Source organism: Microplitis demolitor, chromosome 4, assembly GCF_026212275.2.
Source record: "Microplitis demolitor isolate Queensland-Clemson2020A chromosome 4, iyMicDemo2.1a, whole genome shotgun sequence".
Taxonomy (NCBI): Eukaryota; Metazoa; Arthropoda; class Insecta; order Hymenoptera; family Braconidae; genus Microplitis; species Microplitis demolitor.
The window spans coordinates 2,167,311-2,187,666 of NC_068548.1; the positions used below are offsets into that span (position 1 = coordinate 2,167,311).

The 20,356-nt window shown below is 28.2% G+C and overlaps 4 protein-coding genes and 1 non-coding gene across 7 annotated transcripts; 3 read left to right on the forward strand and 2 right to left on the reverse strand.

Moving 5' to 3' along the window:
- Positions 1–1,731: 1,731 nt before the first annotated feature.
- On the reverse strand, positions 1,732–1,925 carry LOC128667691 (U2 spliceosomal RNA). Its single transcript, XR_008403641.1, has one exon. It is a non-coding gene; the product is annotated as a U2 spliceosomal RNA (small nuclear RNA).
- Positions 1,926–3,037: 1,112 nt separating this feature from the next.
- Positions 3,038–7,078, forward strand: LOC103570312 (anaphase-promoting complex subunit 4). 2 transcript variants are annotated; one of them, XM_014442181.2, is made up of 6 exons: positions 3,038–3,237; positions 3,474–4,366; positions 4,812–5,035; positions 5,241–5,995; positions 6,508–6,943; positions 7,017–7,078. In XM_014442181.2, exons 1-6 carry the CDS (start codon positions 3,132–3,134, stop codon positions 7,045–7,047), a joined length of 2,445 nt encoding a protein of 814 aa, XP_014297667.1. In that variant the 5' UTR covers positions 3,038–3,131; the 3' UTR covers positions 7,048–7,078. The 2 variants fall into 2 exon arrangements, with proteins under 2 accessions (XP_014297667.1, XP_008546238.1); XM_008548016.3 differs by lacking the exon at positions 7,017–7,078 and having other exon boundaries at positions 6,508–6,968.
- A 3,877-nt stretch (positions 7,079–10,955) lies between these two features.
- On the forward strand, positions 10,956–14,006 carry LOC103570310 (uncharacterized). Of its 2 annotated transcripts, XM_008548013.3 has the most exons (7): positions 10,956–11,051; positions 11,343–11,396; positions 11,466–11,653; positions 12,281–12,419; positions 12,501–12,647; positions 12,855–13,013; positions 13,077–14,006. In XM_008548013.3, exons 1-7 carry the CDS (start codon positions 11,009–11,011, stop codon positions 13,211–13,213), a joined length of 867 nt encoding a protein of 288 aa, XP_008546235.2. In that variant the 5' UTR covers positions 10,956–11,008; the 3' UTR covers positions 13,214–14,006. The 2 variants fall into 2 exon arrangements, with proteins under 2 accessions (XP_008546235.2, XP_053594201.1); XM_053738226.1 differs by having other exon boundaries at positions 11,343–11,653; positions 13,077–13,901.
- Positions 13,837–14,702, reverse strand: LOC103570311 (hypothetical protein). The gene is made up of 3 exons (XM_008548015.3): positions 14,340–14,702; positions 14,107–14,185; positions 13,837–14,050 (listed from the first exon to the last, which is right to left on the reverse strand). Exons 1-3 carry the CDS (start codon positions 14,416–14,418, stop codon positions 13,837–13,839), a joined length of 372 nt encoding a protein of 123 aa, XP_008546237.1. The 5' UTR covers positions 14,419–14,702.
- A 2,556-nt stretch (positions 14,703–17,258) lies between these two features.
- Positions 17,259–19,585, forward strand: LOC103570309 (ribosome biogenesis protein BRX1 homolog). The gene is made up of 4 exons (XM_008548012.2): positions 17,259–17,463; positions 17,826–17,943; positions 18,601–18,877; positions 18,952–19,585. The coding sequence occupies exons 2-4, from the start codon at positions 17,830–17,832 to the stop codon at positions 19,539–19,541; spliced, it is 981 nt and encodes a 326-aa protein (XP_008546234.1). The 5' UTR covers positions 17,259–17,463; positions 17,826–17,829; the 3' UTR covers positions 19,542–19,585.
- Positions 19,586–20,356: the final 771 nt, after the last annotated feature.

Here is a 20,356-nt window from a genome sequence, read left to right on the forward strand (position 1 = left end):
CTGGACTTCTGGAGATGGTGGTTGAAGTGCTAGCAGGCGACGGACGTGTACTGGGCCTGCTGGGGGGTGAGCGAGTAACGGGACTTGAGTTTAAGGGGATGCTACGCCTCGCGCTTCCGCTTCGGCGGTTCCGATCTTTAACGACGGGGAGCTCGGACTCTCCGGAGGGTAATTCAACATCCTTCGCGGAGGCACCCGGATGGGCCTTTCTGAAATGGGCCTTGACGTCTTTCAGCGCCACGGCCTTAGGCTTGAGGGACTTATATTTACAGGTACGGCAAAAGTACCTGATGTCGGCATTCGGGTGCTCCCGCGAGAGATGTTGATTGAAGCTAGCGTAATTACAATACTGGCGCAGTGTCCTCTTCATGGCAGTAGCACAAAGAGGGCACCGCACAGGAAAAACAAAAGGGAATTGGAGCTCGATCTCCATGTTGAATATCGCCGACAAGCCTCACACAAAGAGGTATATGACTACCCCTTTAGTCGCGGGGGTATCCCTGGGGAACGGAAGAATACGGAAGAACCGGTACGGGATAAAAGGGGAGCAGATTTGTATTTGCTACCCTCTTACACCAAGGGACCGTGATAGGAAAGAGATCGGTACAGAGTTGCAAGGGAAGCAAATTGGGATTTGCCACCCCCTGAACCCGAGGGACCGGGATAGAAAAGAGGTCGGTACTGGAGTGACGGGAAGCAATGGGAATTGCAACCCCTCACACCTTAGGGACCGGGATAGAAAGAGTTTTTGGCTACTAGAGAATCGGGAGAGCGATTGAGATCGCTACACCCGACGACTAGCAGTCGGGAAAGAAAGAAAGGTATATAGGAGTGAGAGAGAGCAATTTGTATTGCCCGCTCCCGAACCTATAGACCGAGAGAGAAAGACTGTGGCTCTTGTATTGCGGGATGACAGTGGATATGCTGCCACTCGCAATTGGGAACCACAGGAGGGAACGAGAGAGTGACAAGATACGTCACAAACCCGAACAGAAAGAGATAGATGGGTAGGTAGTTGGAAGGATAGAGACTGTAGCGGTCAGTTACCAGTGAAACTGGTTAACTTGTTGCTAACAAGTCTCCGGGAACGGTTTTCACCGCGAGGAGTAAGTTAGGAACCTACTTTATCGACTCGCGTCAACTGGTAAGTTACCTAACCCGGAAATGGGAGAGAGATAGGGTTACCGACAGTTGTCAGCAACGACTACCAGACTCCCGAGAGTAGGTTACTATTTGATTAGTAACCCGAGGTAAAAAAACGGATAAAGGGAAGGTAAGTAGAGAAATGAAGAAAAAGAGGGACCCCGTAAACTAATAAATGTATGAGACTTACCTTTGACAGCCACCACAGAACCGAACTCCACTTGGTTTTGAAGACCTCCGGGGACTCCGAGCTGCTCGTCGTCGTGGCACAAATAAAATCACTTCTCGGCAAAATATCACAGAAGGTGTTTAATAAATAATAATATTGCACTGACTCTAAATTTAATTAAATAAATAACTTAAATAAATAACAATAAATTAAATAAATAAGTTACAATAATTTAAATAAATAAGACCGCACAATGTATAAAATAAAAACTCTGTGAATTTGCGTCTAAAATTGTCATAAAGGAACTAAGGTCAAAGTGATTTTTTTCAAGTAAAAAAAATTTTTTAAGTTTAAATTACTGCTGGGGGTCTGTTGTCCCCCGCAAAAATAGGTCAGGTATATCTGATTTTTGGAAACAGTCTGTGGGAGCTGCACCCGACGGCACTGCAATGCCAGGGCAACTCGTGGTCAAACCGGAGCAAGCTCCGGGACTCGACCGAATTCCAAAAATCAGATTAATATACTGGATTCTCAATGAGAATCGTATCAGATATTAAGCTGATAAGAACAGATACTACACTTTGATCTTAGCTTATAGAAGCCGAGAAGCGATACTACATTGTGCTTTTAAAACGAATTTAACAACTTTAAAACAACAATCTTATAAGGGACAAAAAATTTCGCCGGGCGACATCTTTCGGAAACTTGAAAAAATTCACTTGTCTCACTCTGACAGTCCTTGTCTAGCACTCTATTCACGCTGTATATAGACGTCTAATCGATACTCTTTCCATGCAACAGTAATTAAATTCATTTGCAAAAAAAATTTTTTTTTTTTTTTTTTGGTGCCAGAGGTGGAGTGGGGGGAGGTCATTTTGTGACCATTTTTGTAACTTATGTATTTTTCTTTCAACTTCTTAATATAAAATTAACTATATTTTAGTTTCTATCTAAATAATCTATCAATAATTATTAAATTTATTGACGGTAAAAAAAAAATTTTTATTTTTTCGGGAAAAATGGGTCACCCCCTTAAAAAATGAAAAAAAAAATTTCTGAAAATTGAATAAATTAAATTTCCTTATAAATTACTTATAGTTTACATAAAGAAAAAGTATATTTCAGATAATTATTGAATGCAAGAAAAGAAAAAAAAATTTTTTAATAGTTTTTGTGATAAAACAAGTCATAAAAATTTTTTCACATTTTACAAAAACATAATTTTTCTAAAACAGTCAAAAATAAAAAGCTACTCGACCTCCGATGTGAAAGTAGTTTTCTTATTCTTTCTGTATTTTGAAGTTTTAAGATAAAATTAAAGTATAGTAGTGTATAAACTTTTGAACCAGTGCTATTTTTGTAACCTACTCGATGAATTATGATAGAATATGTTGAAATTTTTTGAAAATTCCATTATGAGGACAAATGCGAAAAATAGATTTCTATAGAACCTTCTAAAAACAATTCAAAATAATGATCAATAATTATATTTTCAAAAGTGATTTTGAAATAGGGGAAGGGGGGGGGGCAAAATGGGCCCCCAAAATTGAAGGGGCCCATTTCCCGCTCTTACCCTATTCAAGGAACATTAAAAAAAAAAAAAACTTTTTCCAAAATTTTTGGACCCCCTCATAAAATGAGATACGAACTCCGCGCATGCGCATTCAAAATTTTCATCTAGATGTCTCTAAAATACTTTATCATTATTATTATTTTACTGTTTATGTTTACAAATTTTTCCAATAGTGTTTTTCTACTTTTTCTATTTATTTACAAATAAATAATTAACATTAAATATAATTACTAATCAAAAGTAAACATGTCCGGTACAATAAGACAATTAGAAGAACGTCAATTAGCTACGGAAGTAACAATAATGCGATGGTCTCCTAAAATGGACCTTTTAGCTGTTGCTAATAAAAAAGGTTAGTTTTCATTTTTATTTTTTTTTTTTTACACAAATTTACTAATCAAATTTATTCATTTTATTTGCAGTCATTACCAAAAGATAAAATGATTATTTTTATATTTATTAGTAACTAAATTAATTATTACCATAAATAAATTTAAAAAATTTTAGTTAATGAATAATACTCTGCATTTTTGTATTGCTGGTCTACGTCAAAAAATGATATTGTCTAATTAATTTTTTTTTCTCCAGGTGAAGTGTCGCTACATCGCTTGACATGGCAACGAGTTTGGCTGGTAAACCCACCAGAAGAATTCGAAGTAATTTCCAATTTATCATGGCATCCTGATGGTAAATTATTAGCCGTCTCGTATGACAACACAAAAATCCTTCATTTAATTGACATTGAAAATAAAAATATCATTCATAAGCAAGAATACAAACCAAATAATCACATAACTTGTATGTCTTGGTTGTCATTATCGACCCAAGACTTGGGAAATGATAACTTCAGTCAATTAAATTTACAAAATAATGATAATAAATCAGTATTGTCACCTACTGGTCCATATTTGCCGCCATTACCCACTTTGAACCATACGTTCACACACGAACCTGGACGCAAAGAGTTCACGGCTAAAAATCTTGACATACTTTTCCTGGGTCATGAATCTGGTGAGATATCGATGTATGTATTCGGTATGTTCTATTGCGGGAAATTAAAAATATCCGATGGAACAATAACGGAAATAACTGGCGGCTGTGGTAATCCCATTTGGATCAGTTGTAAATTTAATAATAATACAGTTAAAGTCTATAGACTGTCTTGTCCTTTATTGGAGAGAAGTAAAGCGTTTTTAAAATTAGCGCAAATGCAGGCACAGATTGATTATTTGATGGATTATTTGTCTCAGACATTGATGGCTATTTCGGAAGCATGGGAAACGATATTACTAGAAATGGATGAAAAATTAACGCGCTATGAAGATAATGAACCGCCTGGTACTTTGGCTGCTGATTTTTTAGAGTTATTGATGATTGGTATTTCATCAAGCAAATTGGCTAGTTTTTTGTTACATGATTTATCAGACAAGGGGTTGAAAAAATTAGCACATAGTATTGAAATTTGTTACAGTAATATTCAGGTAATTATTATTATTATTAATGGCCCGATTCAATGATAAAAAGTAATTACACTCGAACACATACTGCTGAAAAAACAATAACGTACAGAAAAATTCAATGGTATAATAAATAATGATACTGAAGTCAGCGGACGTCTAATAATTTTTGAATTTTTTTAAAAATAAATTAAAAAAAAAATATTGTAAAAAATTGCACGTGTAGCTTTTTGAATTTTCTACATGTGCATATTTTTAGTTTTTTTTTTCTTGTCATTTATTTGTTAAAAAAAAATCCAAAAAATGTTAATTATCTGCTAATTTCAAGATCATCTAACTTTTGGGTCATAATAAATAACCTAATACAATCAGATAAAAAAAACACTAGGAAGATTCAAAAGATCAGTGAAAACATACATTAAATGATGCGGTTAGTGGTATAAATTTTTTTTTTGTTTTTTTTTTTTAGAAATTGGTTTTGAAACATTTAAATAGTGTAGGAATGGCTTTAGCTTATCAATTAGGAGAAATGCAAGGTATGGCAAGATTTGGTGGTGACTATGAAGCACTTGGTCTAGAAAATGATAAACAAATAACAACGGCATTACATGCTGTTGAAACATTTTTAGCTAAATCCTCTGAAATCCAACAGGTTATTGATCAAAGTATGAAAGAATATAAAGCATTTTTCAGGTAATTTTTATTTATTTTAATACAACTCAGATTTATGATCCTGGTTGGTAAAAAATTCATAATTTTCGAATTTTTTACTATAAAATAAATCCTAGGGGTAAGAAAAAAAATTCTTATTTTTCGATCCATTCCACTGTACAGTAAAATCATAAAATATATCAACAAATACTTTATTTATATTAACATATTAAGATATTATTTTCAGGTGGTTATATGTGGAGATTGCAAAATTAACTGATGAAAAAATTCCATCAGAAGCCAGTAAAATATCCCAGCAAGAGTTGACGTTTATCGCCGAATTTTTACTTAATTTCGATACCAGCAAAAATAATAAAATTAATGACACAACAAATCCCAGTACGAGCACATCGTCACACATGGACATGACCAACATCAGTAGTTGTAGCAGCAGTAGTAGCAACAATAACAATAATGATATTGACAATAATAATTCAAGTACAAGTCGACGTAAAGGAGTGAATCTAGAAAAACTGGGTCAGTATTTACGCCGCGAACCCTTGAAAATTCCGCTGTCAGTTGAAGGAAGCGAATGGGGTGCGATGCTTCAAGAAAATAAATGTCTGCTCGAACATCCATTAATAATAAAACAAGATTTAAATATGTCGTTATTACAAGCCCATGACCGTGTGGTTGAAACCATTGGGAAAGTATTTCTGGATGCGTACAAAGGATTAGTCAATCATTTCAAAATTGACTCGATTGATCTGACTACTGATAAATTTACGAGTAATGATAATAATTGTGATCAGCATAATTTATCATCGCAAATTGTTGATGACAATGGGGAATTATTTTTTGCTACCACTGACAGCAATGGCAAAATTTTGAGAATTTTTAAAATAGAAGTTTATGAATGCGATGATGATGATGATGATGATAATGATAATAATGTAGAAATGGTTTTTAAATGGACAATGATCGATTTTAATAATCGACGAGGTAAATATTTTTTTTATTAAAATAAAAAATTGGGACATCCATAAATTACGTAACAATTGAGGGGGAGGGGTAATTAGGGGGAGAGTTGGTCAAAAATATGTGTAACATAAATTTATTTCGAGATTTAGTATTAATTTATTTTTTAAATTTGAATTTCGCGCGCGCTATTTAAATGACTGGTCTTATTTCTCTAAAAACTACGAAAATAACGATAACGTCACGTTTTTTTTATCAGTGGTATGAATTTTAGTTGAGTGCAAAAAATTGATCTTTTTCTGATAAAATTATTACTGCGCATGCGCATTAGTTCAAATTCAGCATACATTTTTTAGTTGAACTTCTCCCAGAAAGAAAATGCACTTCGGAGTTCCCCCACTACTTACTTTTAATCTGCGCATGCGCAAGAGGTAGGAATATTTAGTACATAGAATGGGGGTAAAAAAGTTTATGTAATTTATAGATGGCGCCAATGCAAAGTTTTAATAATTTAAAAATGAAAATTTAATTTACAGAATCATTTTCAAAAACTGCAATGGATTTAAAAATAATAGACTTACAATTTTATTCAATAAATTATTTAAGTTTATTAGTATTTAATAAAAACAATAGTACTACTTGTTTAATACAATTACCGATCAAGGAAGATAAATTATTTAGTGATAATGATGACAATTGTTTGAGCATCAGTGATTTTATTGGCAATAATTTGCCTAAGTCATTTAGCGGCATAACGGCTGGTAAAATAGTCGTGTCTGGGCAGCGAAAAGTTGCTGCGATATTGAGTGAAAATAATCGTAAGATTCGGCTACTGGAGACTGAAGTTGAGCCAGATGATGATGATGATGAAGAGGATGAAGATGATGATGATAGCAGTAATGTAACTAAAAGTATTAATGATTCACGGCAAGATATTTCTATGGATATGTCGAATATCAATGAAAGTTTATCGTAAATAAATAATTTATATAAAGAATATTATTTATTTTTTTTGTAATTTCTCTAACTTGAATTTAATTTGAAGAATAGTGGAGGGAATCGTCAGAAATAAATGACAAAAATATGTTATGTGCTTAAATACTTTTATTAAATTTATAGATGAAATATATAACATTTTAACGAGTCGTCATAAATGAAAGTAAGTCAGATGAAGAGAATTAATTTATTCGCAAATTAATTGTCCACAACAAGCAGGATAAGTTTTCTCATTGTCATCAGGTTCACGTCCTTTAGGATTTTGACCGGGTGGGCAAATGTCGTTCATACAACTGCATAAAAAAATATATATTTTATTTTTTAATCATCAATTTAAATTATGGTTTTTTAAAAAACTGTCGGCTTTAAAAAATTCGAATTTCAAATTAATTTACTTATGCGCAAACAAAATTATTGATAAATAAATTACAAAAAAAAAAAAAACTAAAAATATGCACATGTAGAAAATTTAAAAAACTACAAGTGCATTTTTTTAAATATTTTTTTTTTTTAACCGACGACTAATAACTTTTGATTTTTTTTTAAAATGATAAACTATAAAAAAAAATTTTTAAAAATGCACTTGTAGTTTTTTAGGTTTTCTACATGTGCATTTTTTTAATTTTTTTTTTTTTTTTTTTTGCAATTGATTTATTGAAAAAAAATCCAAAAGTTGCCAACTGTAACTCCAGAAAATTTCTAAGTGATCTTTATTTTTTTCATTTCCTATCAATAACTTTTTTTTTTCTCCTAAAATTAATTAAAAATTTTTTTTTTTAAAGCTGTCAGTTTTTTTTTTAAATTGCAATTTAAGTCTAAAATAAAAAAATCAACTGATTAAATCCGATAGAGTTTCAGTTTCAATCGAAATTTTTAATCAGGGATTACAATTAAAAAAACTGTAATTTTTTATACAAAGCCAATTTCTGTCGCACTTTTGCCAAAAATTTTATTTACTTGAAGTAAAATTTCTAAATAAACCAACAACTTACGCGATATTTCTTGCTTCTCCAGTTGAACATGTGATTTTGAAGCATTGGTCAACCTTATCACCCATTGCCGTTAACATTTCTTCAGTACATCCATCCTCTAAAATTAAAAATTAAAATAAACAAATAAAATTAATTTCCTTAATTACTTTCACACAATTTAATTATCAGTAATTGAATTTTCTATTTCATTGCTGTTCATCAGTTTATTTTTTTTTTTACAGATCAGCGGCAATTTTTAGCATCCAATTAAAAAATTTCTTACCAACAAGAGATTTCTGTGTTGAGAAATGAACTGCAATTAGCAGGCAACTAACGAACAATACGAATTTCATGTTAGAGTTGTTTGCTATATACTTGTTGCCGGAACAAACAATCTATAGAAACTGATAAATTTAAATCACACAAATAGATGTATTTATATCCGTCAGCTATCATCTTGCCGGGAAGTTCTCCTCAATAATTGAACCACTGTAGATAATCGTATTATCTTGATAATAATAATAACAATGTATGTAATACAATAATCATTTCAAGGAGACGGTAGTTACATTACGTAAAAGTCATAATTTTATTTAAGTTTATGCTATTTCAGCTTTACAATCATTGATGTCATCTATTTATTCCATTTTTTTTTACTTATTTATTTATTTATATATAATATCTTTATCCATGTTTTCATTTTATGTCGAATAGTACGAAGATCATTTGAATGGCCCCTTAACTCATTTCTTATCAAAATTACACTGAACTATTCTACAGTGACATGAAATATAACTTTTATTATATTTATTTATGAGTTTATGACCGAATTCCCGGTATTTAAATCTCAATATTTAAAAATCCCCCCCCCCTATAATAATTTTTGAGTCTGAGCTAATTCTCCATTCGATGATTAGCCCCCCGATGAAAAAAGATTTTATACAAAAGTATATAATTATATATTAATTATATACAATTGTATATAATTCTATATAAAAATGGAAAAAAGAATAATGAAATTATATACAAGTGTATATATTTGTATACAAATATATAGAATTGTATATAATTATATATAATCTATAAGAATACAGTATGTAATTATATAAAAATGTATATATTTGTAAACAATTATATAGAATTGTTTATATTTATATATAATCTATACGAAAACATTATGTGATTATATATAAATTATATACAAATAAAATATAATTATGTACGATTGTATACAAATGAATCAGGCCATTTTTTCTATCCAATTGTATAAAATCTTTTTTCATCGGGCCGATGGTTAATTTTCAGAAATTGGGTTAATTATGAGCATAATTAGAAACTAGAACCATTGGGTCCACTCTTGACCCAATGGTCAGCAAGGTTAGGTTTCTAAAACGACAGTAGACAATTCTGCTCTCTATAGTAATAGAATTCAAAATATTCAAATTATTTGCAAATTTTATAATAATTTGTAAGTTTTTGAAATATTTGAAAAATTCAAATTATCCAGTTTTTGAAACATCAGAAAATTTTTAATTATTTAAAAAATCTATCATTAGAAAATACAAAAATTTACTGATAGCGATTGGAAATCGTAGCATATAATTGAAAAAATAATATACATATATATATATATATATATATGTGTGTGTATATATATCTATGTATTTGAATTAACTGCCAATATAACACTTATTCATATTCAATAATCACGAGCACATGTTGCAATTGAATGAATGTTGATTATAGACATCGGAGATAAGATTTATAATTTTATTGTCAATCAAACAGTCATTTATCATGAAAGATATTAAGTTTAATAATAGAGTTTGTAATTAATAATTAATCAAGAATATAATTGATTTGAATAAAAAAAAGGGGGATAAAACAATGTACAGAAAAGTTGATTAATTATTTAATCATACACTTTTTAAATATATTTTTTGCACATAAATTTCGGTATCGACGATTTCCAATCTATAAGAATATATACTACCTAAAATCTGTATATATTTTCAATACAAAAGTCCAGATATCCCGAATTCTATAAATTTCTTTTATAGGTTCAGCAACTCAAATTCTTATACATAGATTTTTCTCATGGAAATCCAAATACCCATAGCTTCTTACGTCTATGCTCTGGATTTTCTATATGGGAATCCAGGTTCTCATACTTTTAAAAATTCTTAGAACGATTTTTTTAATAGGGCTGCCAATTTCAGACCAATATGATTTAGCAGGCAGAAGTTGATCAGTTTCTCCCCTAAAAAGCAACATATACAAGTTTTTCTGATGTCAATTATAACAGACAGAATGTTGATGCAAAAAATATTCTGTTTTCGATTTAGACCTTGAAGTCTAGTATTATCATTCGTAAAACTGAATCTTGTAACAGAAAGTGGATAAATAATTAATAATTACTCAAGTTTAGATAATAAAAAAATATCTAGACAAAAGTAGTCTATAAAATTATACGTTTGATATATCAGCCGTGAGAATAATTCAGTTTGAAAAATTTCAGATCTTAAAATATGATTATAAATGAATATTTATGAGCGTTATAATAATGTGTGATTTTAATATCTGTAACTTGTATCACTTCGGTTTTTATTTTTTTTTTTTCATTATTTTCCGTCGCATTATTAAGTAAAAAAATATCGCGCTAATAAAAACACATCTATCAGCATTTTTTGCCCTAGAGGCAAAAGCGTATTTTTTTTTAAATCATTTCAAAGCGCAAAATTCAAACTCAAATAAAATTGATGCCCGTAATTATTTCATAATTAAATGCAATTAATGATTTTTTTTTTTACCTGAACATTAATAAAAAATATATATGTGTAAGTAACATTCATTTACACTCTATTCTATCAATTAGTGGCAATAAATTCAATACTAATTACTTGCTTTATCTTGGATTTTTTTTTTTATTTATAATCTATAATAAATTAATTAAGGCTGCTCACAAAGACCTACTTTATTTTAAAATACGTTCTCATTTTTATAAAAAAAAAAAAAAAAAAACAACTGCCACACAATAATACGCGACTTTAATTAGTGAAAAAAAATAAATATGTATTTAAAGTGTATTTTTTTATTACTATTCAATAATTACTGTAAGTAATTTTTACAAATCATTTAAATTTGAATTTTTTTTTTTAATAAATTTTTTATTTATAACGAATAGTCAAAAAAAAAATAAAATTCGACATTTGATTACACATATATTTGTCTATATATAAATATATCTGATGCATAATAAGATATAAGTAAATATTATTATATATAGCTATACAGTCATGTTTTTTTATATATAATTATATGAAAAATTTGAATATACTTAAATAAAAAATGTCTGGATTTGATTTTTTTTTGGGTAAATAATTTATATATTTTTTTATATTTAGTGCCTTCAAAGCTATCACTTGTATCGAATGTAAAAAAAATAAATTTAAATGAAGGTAATTTATTAGAAACGAATTTTACAAGTTCAGAAAAATTTGACTTTTTTTATTCAAAAAATTATATAGACGAAGTACATAATTTAAAACCGAGGATAATAAATGATATGAAAGAAGATAAAGGATATTATTTACGAAATACACAAGTGGAATTTGAATGTAGAGCCTATGGGTATCCACTGCCAAAGATGTATTGGGATTATACAGACAACTATTATAACCCAGTCGAAAATCCAGTCGGGAATAAGATTTTTACTGTTAGTAATTATTCATTTTTTTTTTTTATCACTATATAAGACAATAAGGGAGGGGGCAAAGTTGACTTTTAAAAGTAAAAAAAAAAAAAAAATACAAACGAGCAATATGGGCATTGGGCAATATGGCCACCCAAAATTTCTTAAAAAAATTTTTCATCTGATTTTGAACGCAAATTTTTTAAAAAATAACATCAAAATTTTCTCTTATGTCAGTCAAAATTTAAATGAATTATATTTTTGAAGCTGTAAATATTTTTATGTAATTTTTTGAAAATTTTGAGCTTTAAAAAATCCACTTTTGACAAAAGACGGAAAAAAATTAAATTTTGTAACTTCCGTTAATTTGAAATTTTCCCGGTATTTTTTATGAAAAAGTACAACAATAAAATGGATTTCTAATAAATATCAAAATCCACCATAAAATTTCTTTAACTTTTACACTTCCAAAATTTGAATTTCTCCCATTTCTTACAAAAAGTAGGAGAGTATCTTTCTACAGTAAATTCAAACTTTGATCCCATAATTTTCAAGCCCTGCGTCAAAATTATAAAACTTACTTTTTATGAAAAGTCGTTGTATTGCATGACAAGAGGATATATTATGATAATTTAAATTTATATTTTTCAGAATTCGGGAACTGAGTATAATAAAACACATATAAGATCTATTGTTAAAATGACGATAGGGTCTTCTGCAAATCTTTCTTGCAAGGCATGTAATGATTTTGGTTGTGACTCCGCCGTTATTCAAACTATATATACTATGGGTAATTAGTAATTATAATTACTAATTAATAATAAATAGAAAAAAATGCAATAAAATTATATTGTGACTCCTTTGTTTGCAGATGTACCGAACGGATTTTACATGATAAAGCCTATTTATGACGTAAAAGTTGGCGATGGATTAAAACTATTTTGCTATGCGTCAATTTATAATTATACTGATATAATTCAGTGGTACAATGGAAGTAAATATATCATTGATGACACAGGTTAATATTCAAATAATTTAAATTTTTAAAAATTACACAGAAAACAAAAATTTTTTGGATCATTAGTAGAAAATTCAAATTTTCTTGGGTCAATAAAAAATTATCTGGGGTGAAAAAAATATTCTTATGCGTCTACTTCACAAATTTCTTTTTTAAAAATATGTGATCACCTTCAGAGTTCAAAATAAATTTTTTATATATTTTTAGGAAGAGTAACAATCAGTAGGACAGTAGTAAAAGGGTCTTCATTTGTCTCAGAATTGACGATTCATGAAATAAATAAATGGGATGCTAACTTTTATTCATGTGCAGCGAGATCTAAAGATGGCGTATATAAATATAATAATTATGAACTTGTTCTTTCAGGTAACTATCGATTGAATTATTTTTTTTTTTAACACGCATGAGTACATGAAATTTATTTTACAGATAAAGTGATATATTCATATCCATGGACTGATACATTTTATGAATTATTGTTATCATTATTTTGTGTATTTCTTATTATACAATTTTCTATTCTCTCGGTTCATTTTTTACTTAAAATTTGGTCTAATGAAATCTAACAATAGTTCATCATATATATTATACTCATGTATGCTAATTAGGTCTCTCTCGAAAATATCAATATGGAAATCCGGCCTAGATTCCCATATGAATTTTTCGGATGGATTCCCTTTATTATTCTGTTCTTTTATTCATGTACGCAAATCAGTAGCTATCAGGCATAGAAATCCAAATGATCCGGATTCTATAGAAATTATTTGTATAGAAACCCAGATTCCTATATAAATTTTCCACAAAGAAATCCATATACCCTAGTTTCTAGATCGAAATTCAGGTACCTATAGTTTTTTACTGGATTTTCCATATGGAAATTCATATATTTAAGTTTTTATATCAATATCCAGGTACTGTTTCCTATTTGAATTTCCTACATGAAATTCCAAGTACTCACATTTTCTTAAGTGGATTTTCCATATGGAAATCATACCCTCAGTTTCCTCCATGGATTCTTCAAAAAAGTCCATACACTTCTCTATTAATTACCATGAATTCTTACATAAATTCATACTTTCCTATATGGATTCCTATGGGATCTCTTAATTTATAAAAAAAAAAAATAAAATTTTGTATTTCATCATTTATTTATATAATTTCATTTGAAATAATCAGCTATCTAATTACATTAATCATCTTTTTCCTTAACGTTAACAATTATCAGATATGTTTGCGCCAAGTAATGAAGAATACAATCAATTGTTATAGAAATAACTAGAAAAGTAATAACAATTATAAATAAAAATGGTAATTTTTTAAAAACCCACTCGAATCCATGCTCCAGTCCCATTAAAACAATTAACGCAATCGTTGATGTCGCAAGAAAAACATAATAATTATCCCTGAAAATTTATTACAATTAATATCTATTAAATTCAAATAATTTTACAGTACTTACATAAAAGCAATAACTTTTATTATTGCGAATATTAATAATAATTTTAGTACCGGCTGCCGTGAAATTCCGTCTCTTAATACTAAAAAAAAAATATTCAATTTGAATTTTTAAAAACTCCCGCTAGTGACATCTAGTGAGTCAAGAAATAAATGTTATTAAGTACACGTGGGTTATTTATTTTTTTTTTTTTTTTCGAGAAATAAAAATAATTTGTAAATTGGAAAAAAAAATACCGTTTATTAGAGGAGTTATTTCTTGTAGAATTATTTGATAAAATCGCCGGTTCTGACGATTTTCAAGATCGGGCTCCATATTTCAATGCACGTTTTTGTTGTTGTTGTAGAATATGTATGTATATATATATTTATATTTGTAAGCTGATGATGACAATGACTATTTATAACGCTCTAGCGTTGCAAGGACACTAAGAGCAGATGGTTATAATTTTAATACATACCTGATGTCTTTTGGGAAATTTTAAGCTCGAGAGAAATGGAAATTCACACTTGTAGATAAGATTTATCTTAATTAGTTTTTAATTTTTAAATAAATTACTGTCAATACCAACATTATTTTTATTTTTCTCTTCGATGGTACAGCAGTAAAATTATGGAAAATAAAAATTATTATTTGTAGAAAAATAAGAATTTTTTGGCGCAAAAAATATTTTGTATTTTAAATTAGACAGAAATTTCTTGCGCTAAAAAATTATTTTTTCTTTTTACGAAGCCGTGATTTGAAAAAAAATTAAAAATAATTTTATGGAAATATTTTATGGAATTTAAAAAAAATTACGCTGTTTAGAAATTCTCAGAATCTGATAAATTTTGATGGAAGATCTTATTTTTAAATTATTTTGAATTTTTCACTGATAAATGTCAAAAATTAAAATTACAATGTAATTTATTTTATTTAATTGCAATAATCAATTTTTATCGTCCGTAAGTCAAATAATTCGAATTTTGAACCTGATAGTTTTTTAAAAACCTGAATTTTAATTTAAAATTTTTTTTTATGTAATTATTTTTAAATCCTAGAAATTTCATAGCAAGACTTTATAATAAATTCACAATTATAAAAAAACTAATTGAAGATTTAAAAAAAAAAAAATTAGCAGTGTAAAGATTTTTAAAATTCAAATCCAACTCATTATTTTCTGTGAAAATTATGTTTTAATTTTCCTAATTATGTGGAAAATTTTTATAAAAATTTTTCAAATTTTTAGAAGCGTTAATAAAATTAATTAAAAAAAAAGTTATCAAACATAACTTACAAAAAAATATATGAGGGTGAATTTTTCGATATAATCAAAGCGTTGATTATTTTGTTGTTATAATTTAAAAAAAAATTATTTAAAATTTAAATTGTAAAGTAAAAGACCCAATACCCGATCAGGAAACTAGTACTCGATTTAGTATACAGATATATAAATATATGAGTAATCGAGTACTAGTTCCCTGAACGAGTACTGGGTTTCTTACCTTACTCAGTATAAATTTTATATTTTATTTTTATATGTATACAAGGCTCAATATTTAAAGTTTTAGTAACAAGACGCAAGATGTATTAACATTAGTAATAATATGTGCCACAATATTGAATAATGAGGCAGTAGGTGCATAGAAAAATAATCGATTGCGCTGTATGTTTGTTAATATTATTGTATATTGTAAGCTCTAATCAATTTGCAAAGGGGTGATGGTGAAAAAAAAATAGACTAGATAGGCGTATATGAGACATTGCATAAAATACGCGATGCTTCTTTTCATACTTTTTAATATTCTCTTTACTTTTTTTAATTTTTGAGAAAAAAATATGAAAAATATATTTTTTGGGATTGATTGGATCAATTTGTCTGATAGTCAATTGTGTTAGAAGTTTTTTAAACTTGTAACTGTGTCTCTTTATTAAGTAGTGGGAAAACTGGAATTTAAAAAAAAATTTGCATGATAAAGTAGCAGACATCAGACAATGTTTAAATTTTTATAAACAATTTGATTGTAAGTTAAATAAAATTAATATAATTATTTACATAAGTAATTTTTAATAAAATTATTAAATTTCCATTTTGAAATTTCGCGCCAAGTTGCCGCCACTACGCGTCGCTGTATTCGACGTTCAAATTTTTGCTAAGTGGGGGCGCGGTCGATGAATCGCAAAATCGATTGCTGAGTATCAACTGACGGTTCGATAGCGGCAGTCAGTATCTCGACAATGGCAGTAGTAGTCCAGCGTCTTCTCTACGTTTGAATTAAAACACAGTATTGCAGTTAAGTCGTGTAAAATTGTGCAGTGATTGTTAAATTTATCTTTTATTAATTTAAATTGTGCAAAGTATCTGTGGTGCAGTTAAGTGTTCAGTGCTGGTGTAAAGTGTCAAGTGTTCAGTTCGAGTGTAAAGTGTTGCGAATTGCTGATGCTGATAACTTCCTCGTTCCTGAGCAAAATCATCTGGCATCGTCTGGTGGGAAATAGCAGTTAAGTGACGTTTTTTAGCTGGAATACACTTGGAGCAATTTAATTCAAATCTCCAAGTGTATTAGGACACCCTTCTGCATATTATTTCTCCACCAAGGTTTGTTCAAACACTCAAGTGTTTTTTTTTTTTTTTTTTAAATATTTTTCTGTCATTGCCGCCATTTTATTTTGACACGATTTTTAATTTTTCTCATTTCTAATAATTTATTTTTCAAATATTTAAATTTACCGCGTAATGATAATAATTAATAAATTATTAATAAAAATAAAAAATTTCGTATATATTTTTTAATCTAGCTGCATTCGGAAATGCTCTAGCTCTAGCTCTCGGCAATTTACGTATATACAATTCAAACTTATTTCCAAAGTATATATGTATATATAATTCGCGCAACCGGCCCACAATAATCCAAATTTGTTATCAATATAATTTTTACCCAAAAGTGAAAAAAAATATATCGCAAATGAATGAAAAATACTTTTGTATTTATCAAATTTACATAATTATCATTTTTTAAACAAATTAAAACATGAAAGTGAATTTAGCTGACAATTTAAAATTTTTTAAATTCTGAATAAATAAATAAAGTATTGGAATATAATAAAAATTAAAAAATGCGTAATTCGATTATTAAAAAATTGCGCGCGCATTTTTTAAAATTTTATTATTTAAATTTATTTATTTAAAATTTATGAATTGTCTCATATTTGTTACATTCACACTCAACATTTTTATCATCAAAAATGTGAAGGTCTAGTGCACACCGCGCACACTTTACTTTCTATTCATCGTTTTATTTTCTACGCGCACGTGCATTTTTCAAACCTTAACCTCAAAAAATATCTTAAGACATTCCAACTACTGGAGTTTATCATCAGGTAAGTTGTATTTAATTAATTTAATTGTTTAATAATAATAAAACAGAAGCTGTAAATTTATTTTAAATATTATTATTTATAATTAATACTATTAATAAAAATTAATGAAATTAATTTTATTATAAAATTAAGAAATCAGAAAAAAAACATTGAGTTCTAATTCTGAAAATTTTGAGTTTTTGATAAATTCAATAAAAAAAATTTATGTTTAATTATAAATATTAATAATTTACATAAATTATTATTTTAGAATGATGTAAAAATTTTTAAATTTACTTTTATATTTTTTCTACTTATTTTTAATACCTGAATTTTTGTCAAAATGGAATAATTGTTCATTTACTTATTTATTGTTTTTATAGAATTATGAAGGTGAAAAGTAAAAAAACTGAATCAAAACCCACGTCTAATTTAAATAATGAACCAGAAAAAGTAATTCTGCCGCCTAAAAGAAGGTCTGATGAAGTTGCTGTAAAAAAGGTTAGTTTTTATAAACATCAACATGTATTTAAAGTTAAATTTAATTAACAAAAAAGAAAAAGAAATTTTTTATCTTAATAATTTAATAAAAAAATCTTATAATAAATTTTTTATTATTCAAAACAATTTAAACTTTTCACTGAAAAAAAGAGAAAAAGTGCTATTGCACTGTGTAATTTTTTTTACTGGGTTTTAATACAAAGCGATCTCTGATTGAATTTATTTCTAATTTAAAATTTTTTAACTTTAAAATATTAGATTATTTTTATTCATTCATTTGGACTCAAGTTACAGCCTATCAAAAACTTAAAATTCTTTTTTATGTATAAAATATGAGACCCAGTACCCGATCATGAACTAGTTCCTGATGAAGGAAGTAGTATCTGATCAGAAAATTAGTATTCGATCACTCTATGTAAGGTCCGAGACCCAGTAGCCGATCAGTGAACTAGTATCTGATCAAGGAGCTAGTATCTAATTAAAAAACTAGTACTCTATCAGGGAGATAAGACTAGATCTTTTATCTCATAGACATTTAGAATAATTTTATTATAAATTAAAAATTTCTAAATAAGTTGACAGTTGACTAATTATAATTTATTTTTAAACAAACAATATTAATAAGTTAATTATTAATTTGAAAATTTGTATTTACAGGCAAAATGGATAAACAGGCAACGAGTTCTGGTTCTGGCTTACAGAGGAATAAGTCTCAGATCTCGTCACTTGATGGAAGATTTAAAAAAAATTATGCCGCATCATCGACCTGAGGCTAAAATTGAACGACAGAAAAATCTCCAAGCCATTAATGAAATTTGCGAAGCGAAAAATTGCACTAAAGCTATTTTATTTGAAGGCAGGCTTAAACGGGATCTCTATATGTGGCTGGCTAATGTTCCTTCTGGTCCTTCTGCTAAATTTCTCGTTGAAAACAGTAAGTTGTAAAATGATTGCATAAACTTACAGTGCAATAAATTTGTTTATTAATTTATTTTTTTAAAATTACAGTTCACACGATGGGAGAATTAAAATTGACGGGAAATTGTCTAAGAGGATCACGTCCATTATTGTCATTTGATGAAAACTTTTCAACCGACGTACAATACGTTCTTCTGAAAGAATTGATAACACAAATTTTTGGAGTTCCAAATCATCATCCAAAAAGCCAACCGTTTTTTGATCACGTCTACACTTTTAGTATTTTGGACAACAGAATATGGTTCAGAAATTATCAAATCCTAACTGAAGACGGCGGCTTAGTAGAAATAGGGCCTCGATTTGTTTTGAATCCCGTTAAAATATTCTCTGGTAGTTTCTGTGGGCAAACTGTTTGGGAAAATCCTCATTATATTTCTCCAGGAAAATATCTGAGGTCATTCAAAGAAATAGCGGGAAAAAAATATTTGAATCGCATTGAACAGAAAGTTGCGCTTGAAATAAATAAACCGGAAGTTACTCATGTCCTTAATCCACTGGATGATATTTTTGCCAAGGATGTTACTAAGAAAGCTAATGAATTGGATAAAGTAGAGTCTAAAGCTGCTAGAAAATTAAAAACAACGAAATTTTCAAAGAAAAAAAAAATTAAGAAAAATTAATGTTTAATATTTTATATTTATAAAATAAAACTATAAATTTTATATGGAAATAGTTTTTTTTATTATTTCTCATTTGCAGCGTCGTTCTTATCAGAAAAATCCATATGGGAATTCAGCCTAGACTCCTATGTTCCCATATGACGTTTTCAGATAAATTCCCATATGGTTTCCTATAGAAATCTAGCATAGATTCATATTCACGTATCAATCGACGATAGACATAGAAATTCAAATCCCTGTATAAATTTTCCATAAAGATTTCTATAAATCCCAATTCCTACATGGGAATCCATGTGGAAAACTATGGGAATCTGGATTCTTTTATGGAAAATCCCCATAGGAAACTATGGGTAAACTTCACATGAGTATTTATTTGATAAAATATACCCTACTAAAAAAAATCCATATGAGATTGCATGGGAACCCATAGGAATTTATATAGAAAAGTATGGATTTACGTAAAAACCCATAAGAATTATTATAGGAGTGTATGGATTTACATAAGAATTCATATAGGAAATTTTGGTAAAATTTTTATTTGATAAAATATAAAATTTGAATTTTTTTTTAAATTTAAATAAACAAATAAAATATTTAGAGAAAAAAATTTACAAAAAAATTTTTTTGTATTAGTAAAAATATTTTTGGTTATGCCCTTGTATATATTTTTTTTATATGTATATATATATATATATATATATATATATATATATATATATATATATATATATATATTTAGTACAAGTTCGACCCTTATTTCTAAGCCTCCCTTCAATTTCAATGACTCATCATTTTAATAATAATTTTAACATCCT

Bases quoted from the DNA above. Each gene is read 5' to 3' on its own strand.
- LOC103570312 (XM_014442181.2), top strand. From the start codon at position 3,132: ATGTCCGGTACAATAAGACAATTAGAAGAACGTCAATTAGCTACGGAA. The intron at 4,367-4,811 runs GTAATTATTATT...TTTTTTTTTTAG, and splicing joins TTTGTTACAGTAATATTCAG to AAATTGGTTTTGAAACATTT. The intron at 6,944-7,016 runs GTAAATAAATAA...TTTAATTTGAAG, and splicing joins AATATCAATGAAAGTTTATC to AATAGTGGAGGGAATCGTCA.
- LOC103570310 (XM_053738226.1), top strand. From the start codon at position 11,009: ATGTATTTAAAGTGTATTTTTTTATTACTATTCAATAATTACT. The intron at 11,052-11,342 runs GTAAGTAATTTT...TTTTATATTTAG, and splicing joins ATTACTATTCAATAATTACT to TGCCTTCAAAGCTATCACTT. The intron at 11,654-12,280 runs GTTAGTAATTAT...TATATTTTTCAG, and splicing joins TCGGGAATAAGATTTTTACT to AATTCGGGAACTGAGTATAA.
- LOC103570311 (XM_008548015.3), bottom strand. From the start codon at position 14,418: ATGGAGCCCGATCTTGAAAATCGTCAGAACCGGCGATTTTATCAAATA. The intron at 14,186-14,339 runs GTATTTTTTTTT...TTTTTTTTTTAG, and splicing joins AATAACTCCTCTAATAAACG to TATTAAGAGACGGAATTTCA. The intron at 14,051-14,106 runs GTAAGTACTGTA...ATAAATTTTCAG, and splicing joins ATAAAAGTTATTGCTTTTAT to GGATAATTATTATGTTTTTC.
- LOC103570309 (XM_008548012.2), top strand. From the start codon at position 17,830: ATGAAGGTGAAAAGTAAAAAAACTGAATCAAAACCCACGTCTAATTTA. The intron at 17,944-18,600 runs GTTAGTTTTTAT...TTGTATTTACAG, and splicing joins ATGAAGTTGCTGTAAAAAAG to GCAAAATGGATAAACAGGCA. The intron at 18,878-18,951 runs GTAAGTTGTAAA...TTAAAATTACAG, and splicing joins TAAATTTCTCGTTGAAAACA to TTCACACGATGGGAGAATTA.